The 14,918-nt window shown below is 44.0% G+C and overlaps 1 protein-coding gene across 9 annotated transcripts in view; it reads right to left on the minus strand.

Moving 5' to 3' along the window:
• LOC141265127 (ATP-binding cassette sub-family B member 5-like) overlaps positions 1–14,918 on the minus strand; it is a 1,418,963-nt gene that overhangs the window by 1,186,509 nt on the left and 217,536 nt on the right. For 2 of the 9 annotated variants that reach the window (XM_073677804.1, XM_073677806.1), the window contains exons 2-3: positions 10,923–11,044; positions 9,645–9,705 (exon numbers count right to left, since the gene is read on the minus strand). The exons of the other annotated variants lie outside the window; for them this stretch is intronic. In XM_073677804.1, the coding sequence (XP_073533905.1) occupies positions 9,645–9,705; positions 10,923–11,044 (183 nt within the window). The remainder of the gene's footprint in view (positions 1–9,644; positions 9,706–10,922; positions 11,045–14,918) is intronic. 9 annotated transcript variants of the gene reach the window in all.

Genomic DNA, 14,918 nt, shown 5'->3' on the forward strand with positions numbered 1-14,918 from the left:
AGGCGTATGACCCTATCAGTGATGATTGCCCCAGTGGAACGAAAAACCTCTCTGACACCACACTAGCAGCCGAGCAGGCTAGCACCTCTAAGGCATTTAAGGAGAGGTCGGGCCAAGTGTTCAGCTTAGACACACAACAATTAAAGGGAACTGAAGCGTTAGAAAGGACGCATGTATGGTCACTTAAGTATCCCTTGACCATGTTCTGCAACTTATCCCTCCTTGGCATTGTTACAGGCACAGATAGCCTTTACTGTTGTGCTGGTAAATTGAAAATTTCCCAATTTGTGCACATTTTGCCCCCACCTCTGTTGGAGATGGTGTTTTTGTCTCTTCCCATTATCCCTTGGTGTTGAAAAAAGCCGGTACATCTGCCACCAGCATTGCCTGAGGGTGATGTTTTCAGCAACTGATCTACAGCGGCCCTCTTGAACAATTAAATTGTAAAACTTTTTGTTGACTCCAAAAGGAGAACAGGAAATTTCTCCTTTTACCATGGATTGAGAAAGGTGGTTAACCAGTATAGATCGCTCTTGTCACCTGCACCTTAAAAACATCTCCAGAATACGACCTTTTCTCACCTTTAGAACTGCTAAAACTCTAACACTGCCTTATATCTCCTCTCTCATCTCTATCTATCACCCTACGTGTGCCCTCCATTCTACAATTGACCTAAGACTAACATCCCCCATAATCCGAACCTCACACCTCCGTCTTCAAGACTTCTCTCGTGCTGCACAAGTTCTCTGGAATGCTCTACCCCAGACGATCCGATTGATGCCTAGCCGCCACGTCTTCAAGTGCGCTTTAAAAACCCATCTCTTTAAACAAGCCTACCAACTCAACTACTCAGTAAACTAACTATCCAATGTTCCCTTCTTCTAAATATTATTCAGAATCTGCACCCTACTATTCGTCTGTCTCCACACCTTCCACGCACACGATAACTACACTCGATACTTGATTTTTGCACTTGAACCTACTGGCTGATGACCGAATCATGCAGTCTTATATGAAAATCCCTACTTATTATAATTGCCTGACCTGACATAACAAGCACTTTTCACCTATTGTGTCCACCCATTTCCTTGTTGAATGTAAGCTTGCGAGCAGGGACCTCACTCCTAATGTAACTGTTTAAACTGTCTTACCTTGTATTGAATTTATTGTATGTACATGTCTCCGCTTAATTGTAAAGTGCTGCGAAATATGCACTATATAAATAAAAATTATTATTATTACTGTTGGATAAAATGTGTATCACGCGAGGGTCTTGCCACAGACACTTATACATGTGCCATGTGGGCAAGCTGCAAAAAGGCAAATGTTCTGTGTTCCCAACAGTAGAAACAGTACCCATCCTCTCCTCATGCTGACTCGCCTCCTCCTCCTCCACCTCCTCTTCTCTAGCCCATCCAGGCTGGACAGACATGAAGCTTGGATTGGGTGTCCCCTCTGTAGCATTACGAGTCCCCTCGGTAGCACAGAAAAACAGGTCCTCTCCCTCCTCATCTTCCTCATCATCACCCAATGTTGCCTCAGAAAATTGGCTGGGCTGGGTAGTATCACCCATTGGGAAATCTGGCTCCATACCAACATGTTGGGCACTCAAAGCTTCCTGTTTGAGATTATGCAGTGATTATTTCAAGAGACACAGCAGCAGGATGGTTACGCTGATAATAGCATGATCACGGCTCACGAGGTTGGTGCAGTACTCAAAGTTCTCAAGAACCTCACAAATGTCAGCGATCCACACCCACTCGACAGTTGTTATGTGTGGTGGCTGACTCTCAGTCTGACCTGCATACTGAAGCTGTACCAGCTTGCTGATCTTTAAAGCCGCCACTAGGTTACGCCCATTATCGCAGACGACCAGACCGGGTTGGAGATGCAGCGGGGAGAGCCACTGATTGGTCTGTTTTAAAGCTTGCCACAGCTCTGTTGCAGTGTGTGCTTTCTGACCTAAACAGATCAGCTTCAGCAGAGCGTCTTGCCACTTTACCGATGCGCTGCTGCACAGGTCCCTGCTAGGCAGTGATTGGGAGGGTAATTCAGCAGAGGATGAGGAGCAGAAGGGGAGAGAGGAAGTGGAATATGAAGAGGTGGAAACCCTGACAGAAGTTGGGCCCGCTATTCTTAGCGTGGGTGGGATGTGTGATGTTCCAGTTTGCGCCTTTGTCCCACCCTCCACCAGGTTTCCCCAGTGTGCCATGACAGAAATTCATCGTCCCTGTACACAAACAATTTGTCCAGGTGTCTGTTGTTAGGTGGACCTTTCTGGCGTTTGTGAGAGCCCGGTTCAGATTGTTTAACATGTGCTTGTGTAATGCAAAGATGGCACACCGGGCAAAATCGTAGCGGCTGGGAACACTATATCGTGGGGCAGCCACAGCCAAGACATCACGGAAGACTGTGTTCCCACAAGCCTAAATGGCAACATTTCCAAGGCTAGCAATTTGGCAATGTGCGAGTTTAGTAGTTGTGCCTGTGGGTGCGTGGATGGGTATTTAAGCATTCTTTCCAAGTTCTCAGGCACAGACAATTGGACGCTTTGCTGGCACAAGGAAGTGTCCCTATGCACATTGTACAGTGGACAAATCTGGAATGTACAGTAGTCCTACCAAAATAATACTTGTCATTGGAGGTCCTTGTCACAGGTTGTGCCACACTGTGACTGAGATAGGGGATACATATTCAATAGAAATTTACACTGACTGTTGATGACTGACTGATGGCCCTCTGAAAACTTGAATTGAGGGCCACAATTATTACAGTACTCCATCAAAGATAACATTTGTCAAGGGAGGACCTTGTCATGGAATCTTCCTGCACCTATGACACAGCCCCCAGCCCCAGGAGTAATTTTTGGAAATACGATGTAGATTCTGCACTGGACCATGTAGTACAGTATCAAGAAGTCTTCTCTTGCTATATAATCTGGGGAATATTGACAATCAAAATCTCTAAGCCATTTGGAGAAGCTTCTCCAACCCATCCTGGAGGGGGGGCACCATATATCATTTGTCCATTGACTTGCACAAGTAATATATTTGAGCTCGTCATCCATTTGACTAGTGCAGCTTTATTTTTCCGGTTCACAAAGTTCAGCCATACTTTAGGATCGTAGGCCGCACTCACTGCTACCTTTAGTGCTCCATGTCTCTTGGCCTTTTCTCTCTGTTGTCTCTGCCCTTAAATTAGTTAAATAATAGTGAGGGCCCTACAATATGAATAAGTGAGGGCACTCTCAAATGTACACAAGAGGCACCTCCAAAATTTCTAGAGGAGGGCACTTCAAAATGTATGTTACAGAGCGACACGAGGGCTCTCACAAAACCCAGCTTTCCTGCCTACTGCAGGCCCTCTGAACATTTGAATTTATGGCCACAGTATCACATGGTGGTGGAGGAGGAGGGGTCAAGCCTAACGCTACAATGCACACATTGTAAACTGCTATGGAATATGTATTCCACTATCTGAGTGTCAATGATGGAGGGACTGCCCAAATGTCTAAGTAACAGCTGTTGCTCCAAAACGCATGTTACAGAGCCACCTGAGGCCTCTCAGGTCAAAGATCAACATACCTACTAGTATGTTCTAGCTGTGCTTGTAAAGTGCTGGGGAATAGCGAACTAAAAATGATGTATGACAGCGGGACCTACAAAATGTATAAGTCAGGGCCCTCCCAATTGTAAAAGGCGAAAAAAAGCCACAACAGTATGTGTGAGCAAACACTAAAAGGGATATTTTTTTGTTTCTCTGGTTTATTTAGCCTTATAAACAAGTGAATATGTAGGAAAAACTGTTTCTTAACCTTTTTGGCCTGTTGAATGCAATTTAGGTTAGGATCGGTAGTTGTTCTTGTGTGTCTGTAAAAGTGGCATAATACTGCGACAAACTTATTCCCAGAAACCATATGTGAGTTAGAAATGCATGCAGGCATATTCTTCAGGCTCTTGCCATTCTGTTTTATCACTTTCCCATCCATTTCAGCCTTTTCCTCAGGCCCCCAGACCTCTTTGTAGGGTCCAGCAGAAAATTACTCGCATTTCCCATTGACTTACATTGTACTTGCTATTCGGAACGAATTTGCGTTTATTACAAAGTACTCATTACGAGTATAGCGATTACAAATATTACGGTACTCGCTCATCGCTAAGTAGGATCTTTGTTTAGTAAAAAAAACAAACTCACCAATGTAACCTCAATGTAATCACATTGTTCAGCTCCTGCACCTCCTCCTCCAGTTCGGCCTCCATCTCCGAAATGACCACATCAGTCACAAGCTGAAAGCACTGCAGCACTGCCTTGGACAAGTGGCAACAGACTGTGCTGAAGATAACATGCTTAATGCTTAGGTGACAAACCGTCCACTGCTGCAGAGTTGTTGAAAGCTGTAACACAGCAGCCTGATCTGTGGCTCTCACCGCTGAACATACAGACAGGCATGGTCGTGTGTGACAATGGGCGGAACCTGGTGGTGACGGAAAAATGACAGCCGGAGTAGATACGGTTTCCCTCTATGCCAGTCCTTTCACCGAGCTAAAGAATATGGCTGTTGTTAAATACAACTCCCACTGAGAAGCAGTTTCAAACAAAAAAACATTGGGCCCATCAGAGGAGTTGATTCTGAGGGCCCACCTTCCTCCCCCGCTCAAGAACAGCAGAGCAGCTACAAAGTTTGCGCCTATCGTGAACTCTCCTGATGGAGAAGCCAGGGCCCACCCGATGATTCTCTGGTGGGCCCGTGCAACCCTGCTGAGAAGCAGCCCTGGCTAAGAAATGTGTTTGGGAAGGTTCCCGGACACTCTATGGCTGCATTTTTAATGTGGACTGGCTCCGTACCATCCCTGTCCACATTCACCTGTCCACGTGTTTGTGGTTAGGCAGTAATTCCCACCTAAGTGCACTGGGGAGGGCACGGGTGATGTTTTTGGACCCGTGCTTGTGAAAGGCGGAGACGACACCAGGAGTAATAGTGGCGGCTGGGGACTGAGTATGGACACCCGGCCACCGCCGCCATAAGGTTGTGGACAGCTTCTGCCTCCACGAGCCTAAAAGGCCACATTTCAAGTGCAAGCAGCTGCCCAGAAATCTGGCAGTTTATTATTGAGGCCTGTCGATGGGTGGGTGGCTGGCTGCATACTTGCACTTGCATTCCAAGTAACAGAAAACTAAGCAGATGGTGGCCTCTATCATCATCATGGCCTCACCTCGGCACTATAAACTTTCCTGATCGAGAAGCCAGGACCCACCAGAGGAGTTTCTGGTTTTCTGGTGGGCATGTCCAACTCTGCCGAGAAGCAGCCCTGGCTAAGAAAAGTGTGTGAGAAGGTTTCCGGACACTCTACGGCTGCTTTTTTAATGTTGATTGGACGTGCTTATGCATGTTAATTCTCAAACCGCATTGCAGATCAGGCCATTGCCCAACTCTGTAGTCATGAAATTAAAGGCGCAAAGAAAGATGTTTGTGTGTCGAAGCACCATCGACAAGTGTGAGCTGATGTTGGATGGGCTGTCATTGCTTATGCAACAAGCTGCATTAGAGGACTTCCTGGGAGAAATGACACTCAGAGTAGATACGGTTTTCCCCTATGCCAGTCCTTTCACCAAGCTAAAGAATATGGCTGTGGTGAAATACAACTGTCACTGAGAAGCAGTGTCAGACTGAAAAACATTGGGCCCACCAGAGGATTTGATTCTGAGGGCCCACCTTTCTCCCCAGCTGAAGAGCCCCATAGCAGCTGCAAGGTTTGCGCCTATCATGAACTCTCCTAATGAAGGATTCTCTGGTGGGCCCATCCAACCCTGCCGCCGCCATGAGGTTGTGGACAGCTTCCGCCTCCACGAGCCTAAAAGGCCAAGTTTCAAGTGCAAGCAGTTGTCAAAAATTTGGCAGTATAGTATTGCAGCCTGTGGGTGGGTGGGTGGCTGGCTGCATACTTGCGCTTGCATTCTAAGGAATAGGGTAGGGACAATGGAAAGTGACGCTGGGACAAGGATGAGGATGGTGATTGTTGCAAGTCTGAAACAACAGGTGCATGGCGGGAAGCATCTTCGCATGCGCCAAGGATTACTTATGATGGGCACGCTTTTAGGCAGTGACCTGGAAGTCAGAGATGCTTCCAGGGGTCTTCCCCATGCTGTTCCTATGTCTTTGCAGCACTGTATGCATGTGTGTGATGATGTGTCACACACCACATGGCCAGATAGGGTTGTAAAATGTTAAAATGACATTTCCTAGTGAATGCATTAGTCTTGGTTCAAAGGAATGCAAAAGTGCAAAAACGCATCAAAAATGCTACGTGTGAACATAGCCCAAGATGTGGAGGAGCATTTTGTTTTTGGTTATTTATTTTGTCTTATATACAAGTCATTACCCTGGAAAGGATGTTCTTTAACTTATTTCCCAGGAAAATCCATTTGGGTTTCGTTTTAGCATGTTCTATTGTGAGTCTGTAAAAGTGGCGTAAAGCCTCTGACAACATTGTGGACAGTAGTGACCTGGGAGTCGGAAATGCTTCCAATGGTCTTCCCCATGCTGTTACCATGTCATTTGAGCACTCTTCCCATCGATTTGGGCAATTTTTAGGCCCTCTGCAGACCGCCAGTGGGAGCCAACTGAAAAATGCTTCAGTTTCCCATAGACTTACATTGGGCTTGTTACTCAGAGCGAGCACTCGAGCATTCCAATTTGCTCGACTCAAACGAGTACCCGTGCATTTTAGTGCTTGCTCATCACTAATCCAAGCCCTTTTCAATTGCTGCTGACTCCATCTCCAAAATACCTCAGGGATCTGCACATTCCTCAACCATGAATCTAGAAAAACACCAGTGCATGCCCTCATCATCTCCCATCTCGACTACTACAAGCTCCTGCTCTGTGGCCTCCCTACTACCACTCCAATCTATCCTAAACTGTACTGGCCGATTAATCCACCTGTCACCCCGCTATTCCCAGGTTTCTCCCCTCTGTCAGTCCCTGCGCTGGCTCCCTGTTGCCCAGAGACTGCAGTTGAAAAGCCTAACTTTGGCATACCAAGCCTTCGAAAACCTGTCTCCTCCATACATGTGTGACCTAGTCTCCCTCTACTAGTTACCTGCATGCAACCTCCCATCCTTCCAAGATCTCCTTCTTTACTTCCCTATTATCTCTTTTTGCCACAATCGCATACAAGATTTATCCCGTGCATCTCCCCTACTGTGTAACTCTGTACCCCAACAAATCAGACTGTCGCCTACCGAGGAAATCTTGAAAAGGAAGCTGAAGACCCACTTCTTCTAACAAGCGTACAATCTGCGGTAACCTTAGCTCCAGCATACCGCTGCACGACTAGATGTACACTGACCTACTGTATCCTCACCCATCCCTTGTAGATTGTTTGTGACCCGTCACGGGCAGTGTCCTCTATCCTCTTGTACCAGTCGGTGGCCCCTTTTCACATGTAAAGCGCCACAGAATAAATGTCATTAGAATAATAATAATATAGTACTTGTACTCTAGGTCAATTGATGGCACTTTCCTGGTGTTTTCCCCTAATTTGATGTGTTTTGGCAGCTTTTATATTGTGTATGCGTTTATTTTTGCCCCCCATTGAATCCAATGGCGTTCAGTAATGTTCTGCGAATATTCAGCAAATAAATCGGCAAATATTGCAAATTTGACGATCGGAATCCAAACTGAACATTGAAACATTCGCTCATCTCTACTTATGGGTGTATTCAGAAATAATCTATTACATCTTGTTGATCATACTGAGTTATATTCCTTGCTCGGGCAATAGTCACAATCATAGGCATGTGATACAATTAAAAGCAGTTATGCACAAGTTTATTATACTTTATGGCCCCAATTCATCATTGCCTTTGCACATTATTTTGTCTAGTTTTGCATGTTTTGTGTCTTTTTTTGTTTGTAATAAATTAATTATTCTATTTGTGGCTTTTTTTAAAGATTATTTTATATATGCTCATCTGTTTTTTATTTTCTGCTTTGTGGGCAAACTTTAGTGATTCCAGATACTTTCGTCTGATTCACCAAATTTTTAAAAAGCAACAAAATTTGGTGCAACCACCCTCCCCAGTGTTAGTTGAAGTAGGCCAACATTTATATGCATTTGTTGCACTACTTTGTGAAATGTGCTAGTTTTTGTACTAAAAGGTCGCAAAAACAGGTCAATACAGAAAAAAGACTATTTTTGATTTTGTGTCAAATTCATGAAAGGTGTGTGGCATTTTAAAGAATCTTATTTAAAAAACGGCAACTAATACCACAAGACAAAAAAGGAAAGTGACTTAAAAAACCCTGCAAATGATGAATCAGAGCACACTGTTTGTTTTCAACCCTTCCTATACCTTCTTTAAAGAATACTTTGAAAATGTTACACTTCAAGTAAAAAAGATGTTTTAATGTGTTGTAAAGTGATAAAAGTGATAATATACTTGAATTAAGAAAGCTCAATTAAAAGTAAAGGGGTACTCCAAGAAGATAACAAATTATTGTAATATCTACACCTTCAGAAACTATTAGGATAACATGAATAGTGCTGTTTTCCACACTCACTCTACCTGTAATTCTATGTGACGCTGCAGCTGCTCCTCACTGCTCCCACTCCATTATAGTACTTTACGTCACACATCAGGGGGCGTGGCCTGCTCGCCGATAGTAGTGCAGCCAGCCCCCTGATACTATCTGATTGCATAAAGTGTGATATTGGGAGTGTGACATGGGTGTTGCCTGCGCCCGGCTGCTAGTAGCAGCAGCCAGCCCCCTGATACTATGTACTGTTAAGTGGTCTGATATTATCAGGGACTGGCTGCTGCTACTAGCAGCCGGGAGCAGGTCAAGCCCACATCACACCCCCAATATTGGACTGCATACAAGCAGATAGTATCAGGAAGCAGGCCGCTATTAGCAGGGAGCAGGCCATGCCCCCTGATATTTGACATAACATCCCACAAGGGAGGGAGAGTAATGAGGAGCAGCTGCAGCATCACACAGAATTACAGGAAGAGTGAGGGTGAAAAACACTCCCAATATCACACTCTATGCAAGCAGATAACTATTCATGTTATCCTAATAGTTTATGAAGGTATTGCAATTGCAATAATTTTTTAAATCCCCAGAGTACCCCTTTAAGATATCAGGTCTAGTTCTGACTATAAACTTCCATTAGTTTTAGCTTATTTTCAATATTAGCATATCAGTGCCACGTATCAAAGAGACTGGCTGACTGGATTACATCAATAGGTAAGCCAGTCCCCTTCTTTGATACTGCTGAGACTGAAAGGATTCAGTCAGTGTCCTTGAAGAGTGCAATTCTTGAGATCCTGGAGATATATTTCAAGTTTGGAATAGCTTTTTTTAATTCAAGAATATTATTACACATAAGATTTTTTTTCACTTGCCAAACATTAAATCAATTTTCTTACAACAGGACACCTACTTTAAAGGTGTTCTATGCACTTTATAAATAAAACTATTTAGCCATAAAATAAGTCATATTATATTAGTATAATAATACACGGTTATACACAATCAACGTACAATTGTAAAGTTTTGTGTGTCTTATTATTGTTTATTAATATCCAGTTTACAAGATTTATATATTTACATGTATTCCATAATAAAACGGTTTACTTACAATTTTGATGGGACCAACAGCCTTTGCTTCCACTTTGTTCCCATCTTTTTCATTTTCCTGCCTTAAAACAAGAAAAGTACAAATTAAAGCGATTATCCAGTAAAAAAATATCCTTAACAGTGCTTAAATTAGTAAGTTATACAACATACTAGAAATGAGCAAATCTTTTGAAATTCGAATTCACTGACTTTGCCAAATTTTCCCCAAAATTTTGATATATGGCGAATAAATTTCAATACTGGTAAGCTTGTAATTACTCACAAAATGCTTGTGCGGGAGAGGAGAGAGAGAAAGAGAACCCCACTAAATATAAGGGCTTACAATTTATAGGTGAGAGAAGTCTCTGCTGATGATAAAAGCTCACACTGTACAGAAGAGAGAGGACCCTGCTGAACATATGAGCTCACACTGTACAGAAGAGAGAGGACCCAGCTGGCCATATGAGCTCACACTGTACAGAAGAAAGAGAGAGGACCCTGCTGACCAAAAGAGGTTACATTGTACAGGAGAGATGAGAACCCTGCTGATCATAAGCGCTCACAATGTACAGAAGAAAGAGAGAGGACCCTGCTGACCATAAAAGCTCACACTGTACATGAGAGAGAGGACTTGGGAGAAAGAGATAACCCTGATGACTATAACAGATTACACTCTACAGAAAAGAGAGACTTTGGAGATGGAAAAAGAAACTGCTGTACAAACTGTCTTCCGCTGGGAACCTCTGATTTCTGATGACCCAGGTATTGACCACAACTGTACAAGGTCTGCTAATCTCATAGCTGTAAAGCATTATAGGAAGGCCCGAGCGGCAACACAAAATTAAGCTAGGATGCTCTTTGATGCTTCAGCGGTATGGCAAATGGTGCCTGGCAGGTTTTATTTGTTTTGTGAACCATGAATGGAACCTCAAAATGTTCGAATTTGTGTGAAACCATGAATTTCAGGAAATTTAACTCGAACGTGATCCTCCATGAATAGATCCGCTCATCTCTACAACTGATACTTCTATTAAGAAATGCATAGTGGTCTTCAGACAGCTTGTGTTGGGTCCCTTCTAGCTTGTGGATAGCATTTCCTGTGTCAGCCAATCGTCAGTGCTTTGCATCAAAAGAATTGGTTAACTGACATGTTTCAATAGCTATTGACATTGATATGTCACAGCCAATACATTCGATAACATTTTACTCAAGTCGGACAGTAAAGTTTTAATTTGATTCTCAAAACTTATTTTTTTCATGCTAAAGATGCCCTGTTTCTGTCTGAATACACAATACATACGCATTTTGTTTTTGACTTTCATCCAGTAAGGATTCTGTTGTGGGTTGAATGTTGTTGATCTCTGTGTCCCCTTCTTTGATATCATTCCTTTTCTTACTTCCATTGGACAACCATGAAAACCACTGCAGAATAGAAAATAACGGATATGACATATGTAAAATATTGAAATAACATTGTAAACTATTAATTAAACAGATAAAGTCAAAAATTAATAGCAGTTAATAAACAATGCTACCAACTATGTTTCTTGAGGTCACTTTCATAGTTCCGACAGGAGACATGGACACAGTAACATTTATAAATTGTTATTTGGAAAAAGTCGCATTTCATTAATCAGTCTAAAACATATGCATAAGTAAAATTGTCAAGGAATTTATTATTTTTTTTAAAAAGGCAGCAATTTATCATTTTCAGTTTTTTTTTACGTAATTTTTCTTTTTTACTGTCCAAATTCATCAAAATGTAGCATGCGGTTAATGAATTTAATTTTGATTTTTGATTTAAGTACAGAAAATCACTCGAGTGCAGTTGTGCCAAATTTTGCGACTTTTTTAAAAAGTCGCAATTGATGAATCAGACTCCGCCCAAGAAGTGCAACAAAATAAAACAAAATGAGTACATATGAAATAGACTTAGAAAAAGTCGCAAATAGTGTAATGAATTTGGTGCAAACTAAAAACAGGCACAAAAGCAATAATGAGTCAGGGTCAAAGACTTATAAAACAACTTTAAAAGTTGTTCAAACATATCAAGATTGAAGAATAAGTTGCAAATACTAAAACCAAGCAAATTACTCCAGAAAATTGGAGAAATAGTTGTGATGAATCTTTGCTTTAGGATTCTATATATTTCAAATATTTGTTCACTTTTTGGCCTCTTTCATACGTCAGTGTCTACTGGAGACACATACACATGTAGACCCATTCAAATCAATGGGTCTGCGCACATGTCAGTGTGTTTCCACTGACAGTGTGTCCATGGGCAAAACATGCTGAATGTCCATTTTTTGCACACCACAGGGGCCGCAAAACATCCCAAACACGTGTACACTGATGACACAAGGATGACATTTGTGTGTCATCAGTGTGACACGTACCGGTGCCAGGGAATAGGCGGCACAATTCTCTGATCATTGTCCCCTGCTTGTGCTGCAATCAGCATGAGCAAGGGACAATGTTGAGAGTAGTATTCTGCTCCTGCTGTCTGCAACAAGTGTATAAATAAGAATAAAATAAAAAAATCATTATACTGTTGAGGGCACGGCTAATGTTCTGGGACACGTGTTTGTATAATGCGGGGATGGCACACCTGGATAAATAGTGGTGGCTTGGGACCGAGTACCGAGGGTAGGCTGCCACCATCAGGTTGTGGAAAGCTTCTGTCTCCACTAGCCTAAAAAGCAAAATTTCAAGCGCAAGCATTTGCAAAATGTGTGAGTTTAGTAGTGTGGCCTGTGGGGCGTTGGCTGCGTATTTGCACTTAGGTTCCAAGGACTGGGGTAGGGACAACTGAACAATGCGCTGGGACAAGGAAGTGGTTGCTGATGGTGCGAGTTGAGAGTGTGCAACGACAGGTGCAGGGTGGGAGACATCTTTGCATGCACCATGGACAGGGGATTGGCGTGCACGCACAACAGCAGAGCAAACAGTGGTGTCACACGCAGACACTGTTTTTGGACCCTGGCATTCGGCCCACTTTGTCGGGTGCTTTGCTGTCATGTGCCTGATCATGCTGGTGGTGGTCATGCTGCTAGTTTTGCTACCCCTGCTGATGCTAGCCTGGCAGATGGTGCAAATGGTCTTTTTGGGGTTATCTGCAGAGTCTTTAAAAAATAACCAGACTTAAGAAGACCTTACAGTAGTACTGGCAACTTTCGTCGTGTTGGTGTTTCTGGGGAACGGTTGTCCGCCTTGTGTCTGTGGCCACCACACTGCTTGTTCTTGCCTGTTGTGGTGCTGTGCCTCCCCTCCCCGTGTGTGCTGCTGTCCTCGCTCTGAATGTCACCTTGCCAGTTTGGGTCAGTGACTTCATCGTCCACCACCTCGTCTTCCACTTCCGCACCCTTGTCCTCCTCCTGAGATTCTGGCAATTGTGTCTCATCATCATTCACCTCTTGCTACAGTAATTGTACTTTCCCACCGCTGTCTTCGTGTTACCATGGCTGCTCAAATATTTGGGCGTCGCTACACGTGTTCTTCTCTTGCTCCGCTTGAAGCTGGCCGGGCGAGAGGCCCGAATCTATAAATGGATAAGTGAACATCTTTTTGGAGTGTCCAAGTGTGGGATCAGTTGTCTCCGGGCACTCTGCATGGTGGGAGGAAGGAGGATCAGGGAGAGGAATATGCAGTCCAGACTCACGGCTACTGAGACTTGACTGTGTGGAAGACAGGGTGGTGGTGGTGGCAAAGTGACTGAAAGCATTATCTGTTGTCCAACCAACAACCAACTGCTCTGGGTTCAATAGTGGTGTGCTGCAGTCCCTTAGCAATTTGGACAGGAAGGTTGAGCGACAAGATGTTGGTGTTTGTTGTGCCACAATTTCAGCTAGGCCATTGCCTCTGCATGCACCCTCACCATAATGTCCACTTCCCCGTCCCTTTCCATGTGCCTTGCTCATTTTAAATGGAGGATAATATTTTCCACATTCACTACAAATGACTGGACTTGTACCGCAGTTATAAGTGATACGTCTGATGGACACCCACAGTTTTAAATAGCGGCCCTGTAGTTTACTATTCTTCACAGTGACCGCATGTGAATAGCTTCACTGACACTGCTACAAATTTTAAATGGAAAATATTTCATATAATATATTTCACGTTCACTAGAAATGGATGGATTTGTACCGCAGTTATATGTGATACGTCTGATGATGGAAAAGATCTGGCTGTATTCTGTAGTGCTAACAAGAAAATGGAACAGTAAAATGGTGTACTCTGGATTGATTTTTAAGTAAATAATCAGGATTCAGATGAAAATAAAATGAGCCCTGGCCCCTGATATTTGGGGCTATGTGTACGGATATCTATAATAGCAGGAGCAGACCGAACATGCAATGGACCCTCTTGTTCTGTATACACTGCCAGAAACCCTGCCTGCCTGTCTGCATAACTCCTACTATCACCTTCACCACTGAATATATGCAACTGGATTAGTCCTCAGAAGGACTTTTAGTTCAGATGGATATATAGATTTGTTGTGGAGTACCTATACTAGCTGATAAACAAGCAAATCTCTACCTCATTCAGCAGCAGCTTTCCCTACTCTGACTGTTTCCGGGTTTGACTGTGACGAGCACAGAGACAACAGGTCTAATATTGTAATGCACACACCCGGACTGACTGGCGTGTGCGTGATTAGTGATTCCACTGTGCCATGAACTGGAGAGTGCCTGGAGGGGCGTAACTAAGTATCTGCCCGATCCGACCAAGGTCGCACGATGGCATATGACGCCAGTGCACCAGGGAGGAACCGAGCAGAGGGACCAGGTGCCACTCCAGGTCAGACCCCGGACACGGCTGTTGACCCACACCGGGGAATACAGGAACAGGCAGGCTAGAGTGCAGGCTGGGTAGGGTCCAGTACAGACTGGGAGACGGGTTCAGAGCTGCAGATGCGGTAATCAAGCAGAGCAAAGCGAAACAGCAGATGCGGTAGACAAGGCTGAGCAGAGCGAAACCGCAGACGCGTTAGACAAGGCTGAGCAGAGCGAAACCACAGATGCGGTAGACAAGGCTGAGCAGAGCAAAACTGCAGACGCGGTGGACAAGGCTGAGCAGAGAAAAACCGCAGACGCGGTGGACAAGGCTGAGCAGAGCAAAACCGCAGACGTGGTAGACAAGGCTGAGCAGAGCGAAACCGCAGACGCGGTAGACAAGGCTGAGCAGAGCGAAACCACAGATGCGGTAGACAAGGCTGAGCAGAGCAAAACTGCAGACGCGGTGGACAAGGCTGAGCAGAGAAAAACCGTAGACGCGGTGGACAGGGCTGAGCAGA

This window comes from Phyllobates terribilis, unplaced genomic scaffold, assembly GCF_046119375.1.
Source record: "Phyllobates terribilis strain yellow unplaced genomic scaffold, ASM4611937v1 Scaffold_4__5_contigs__length_816908805, whole genome shotgun sequence".
NCBI lineage: Eukaryota > Metazoa > Chordata > Amphibia > Anura > Dendrobatidae > Phyllobates > Phyllobates terribilis.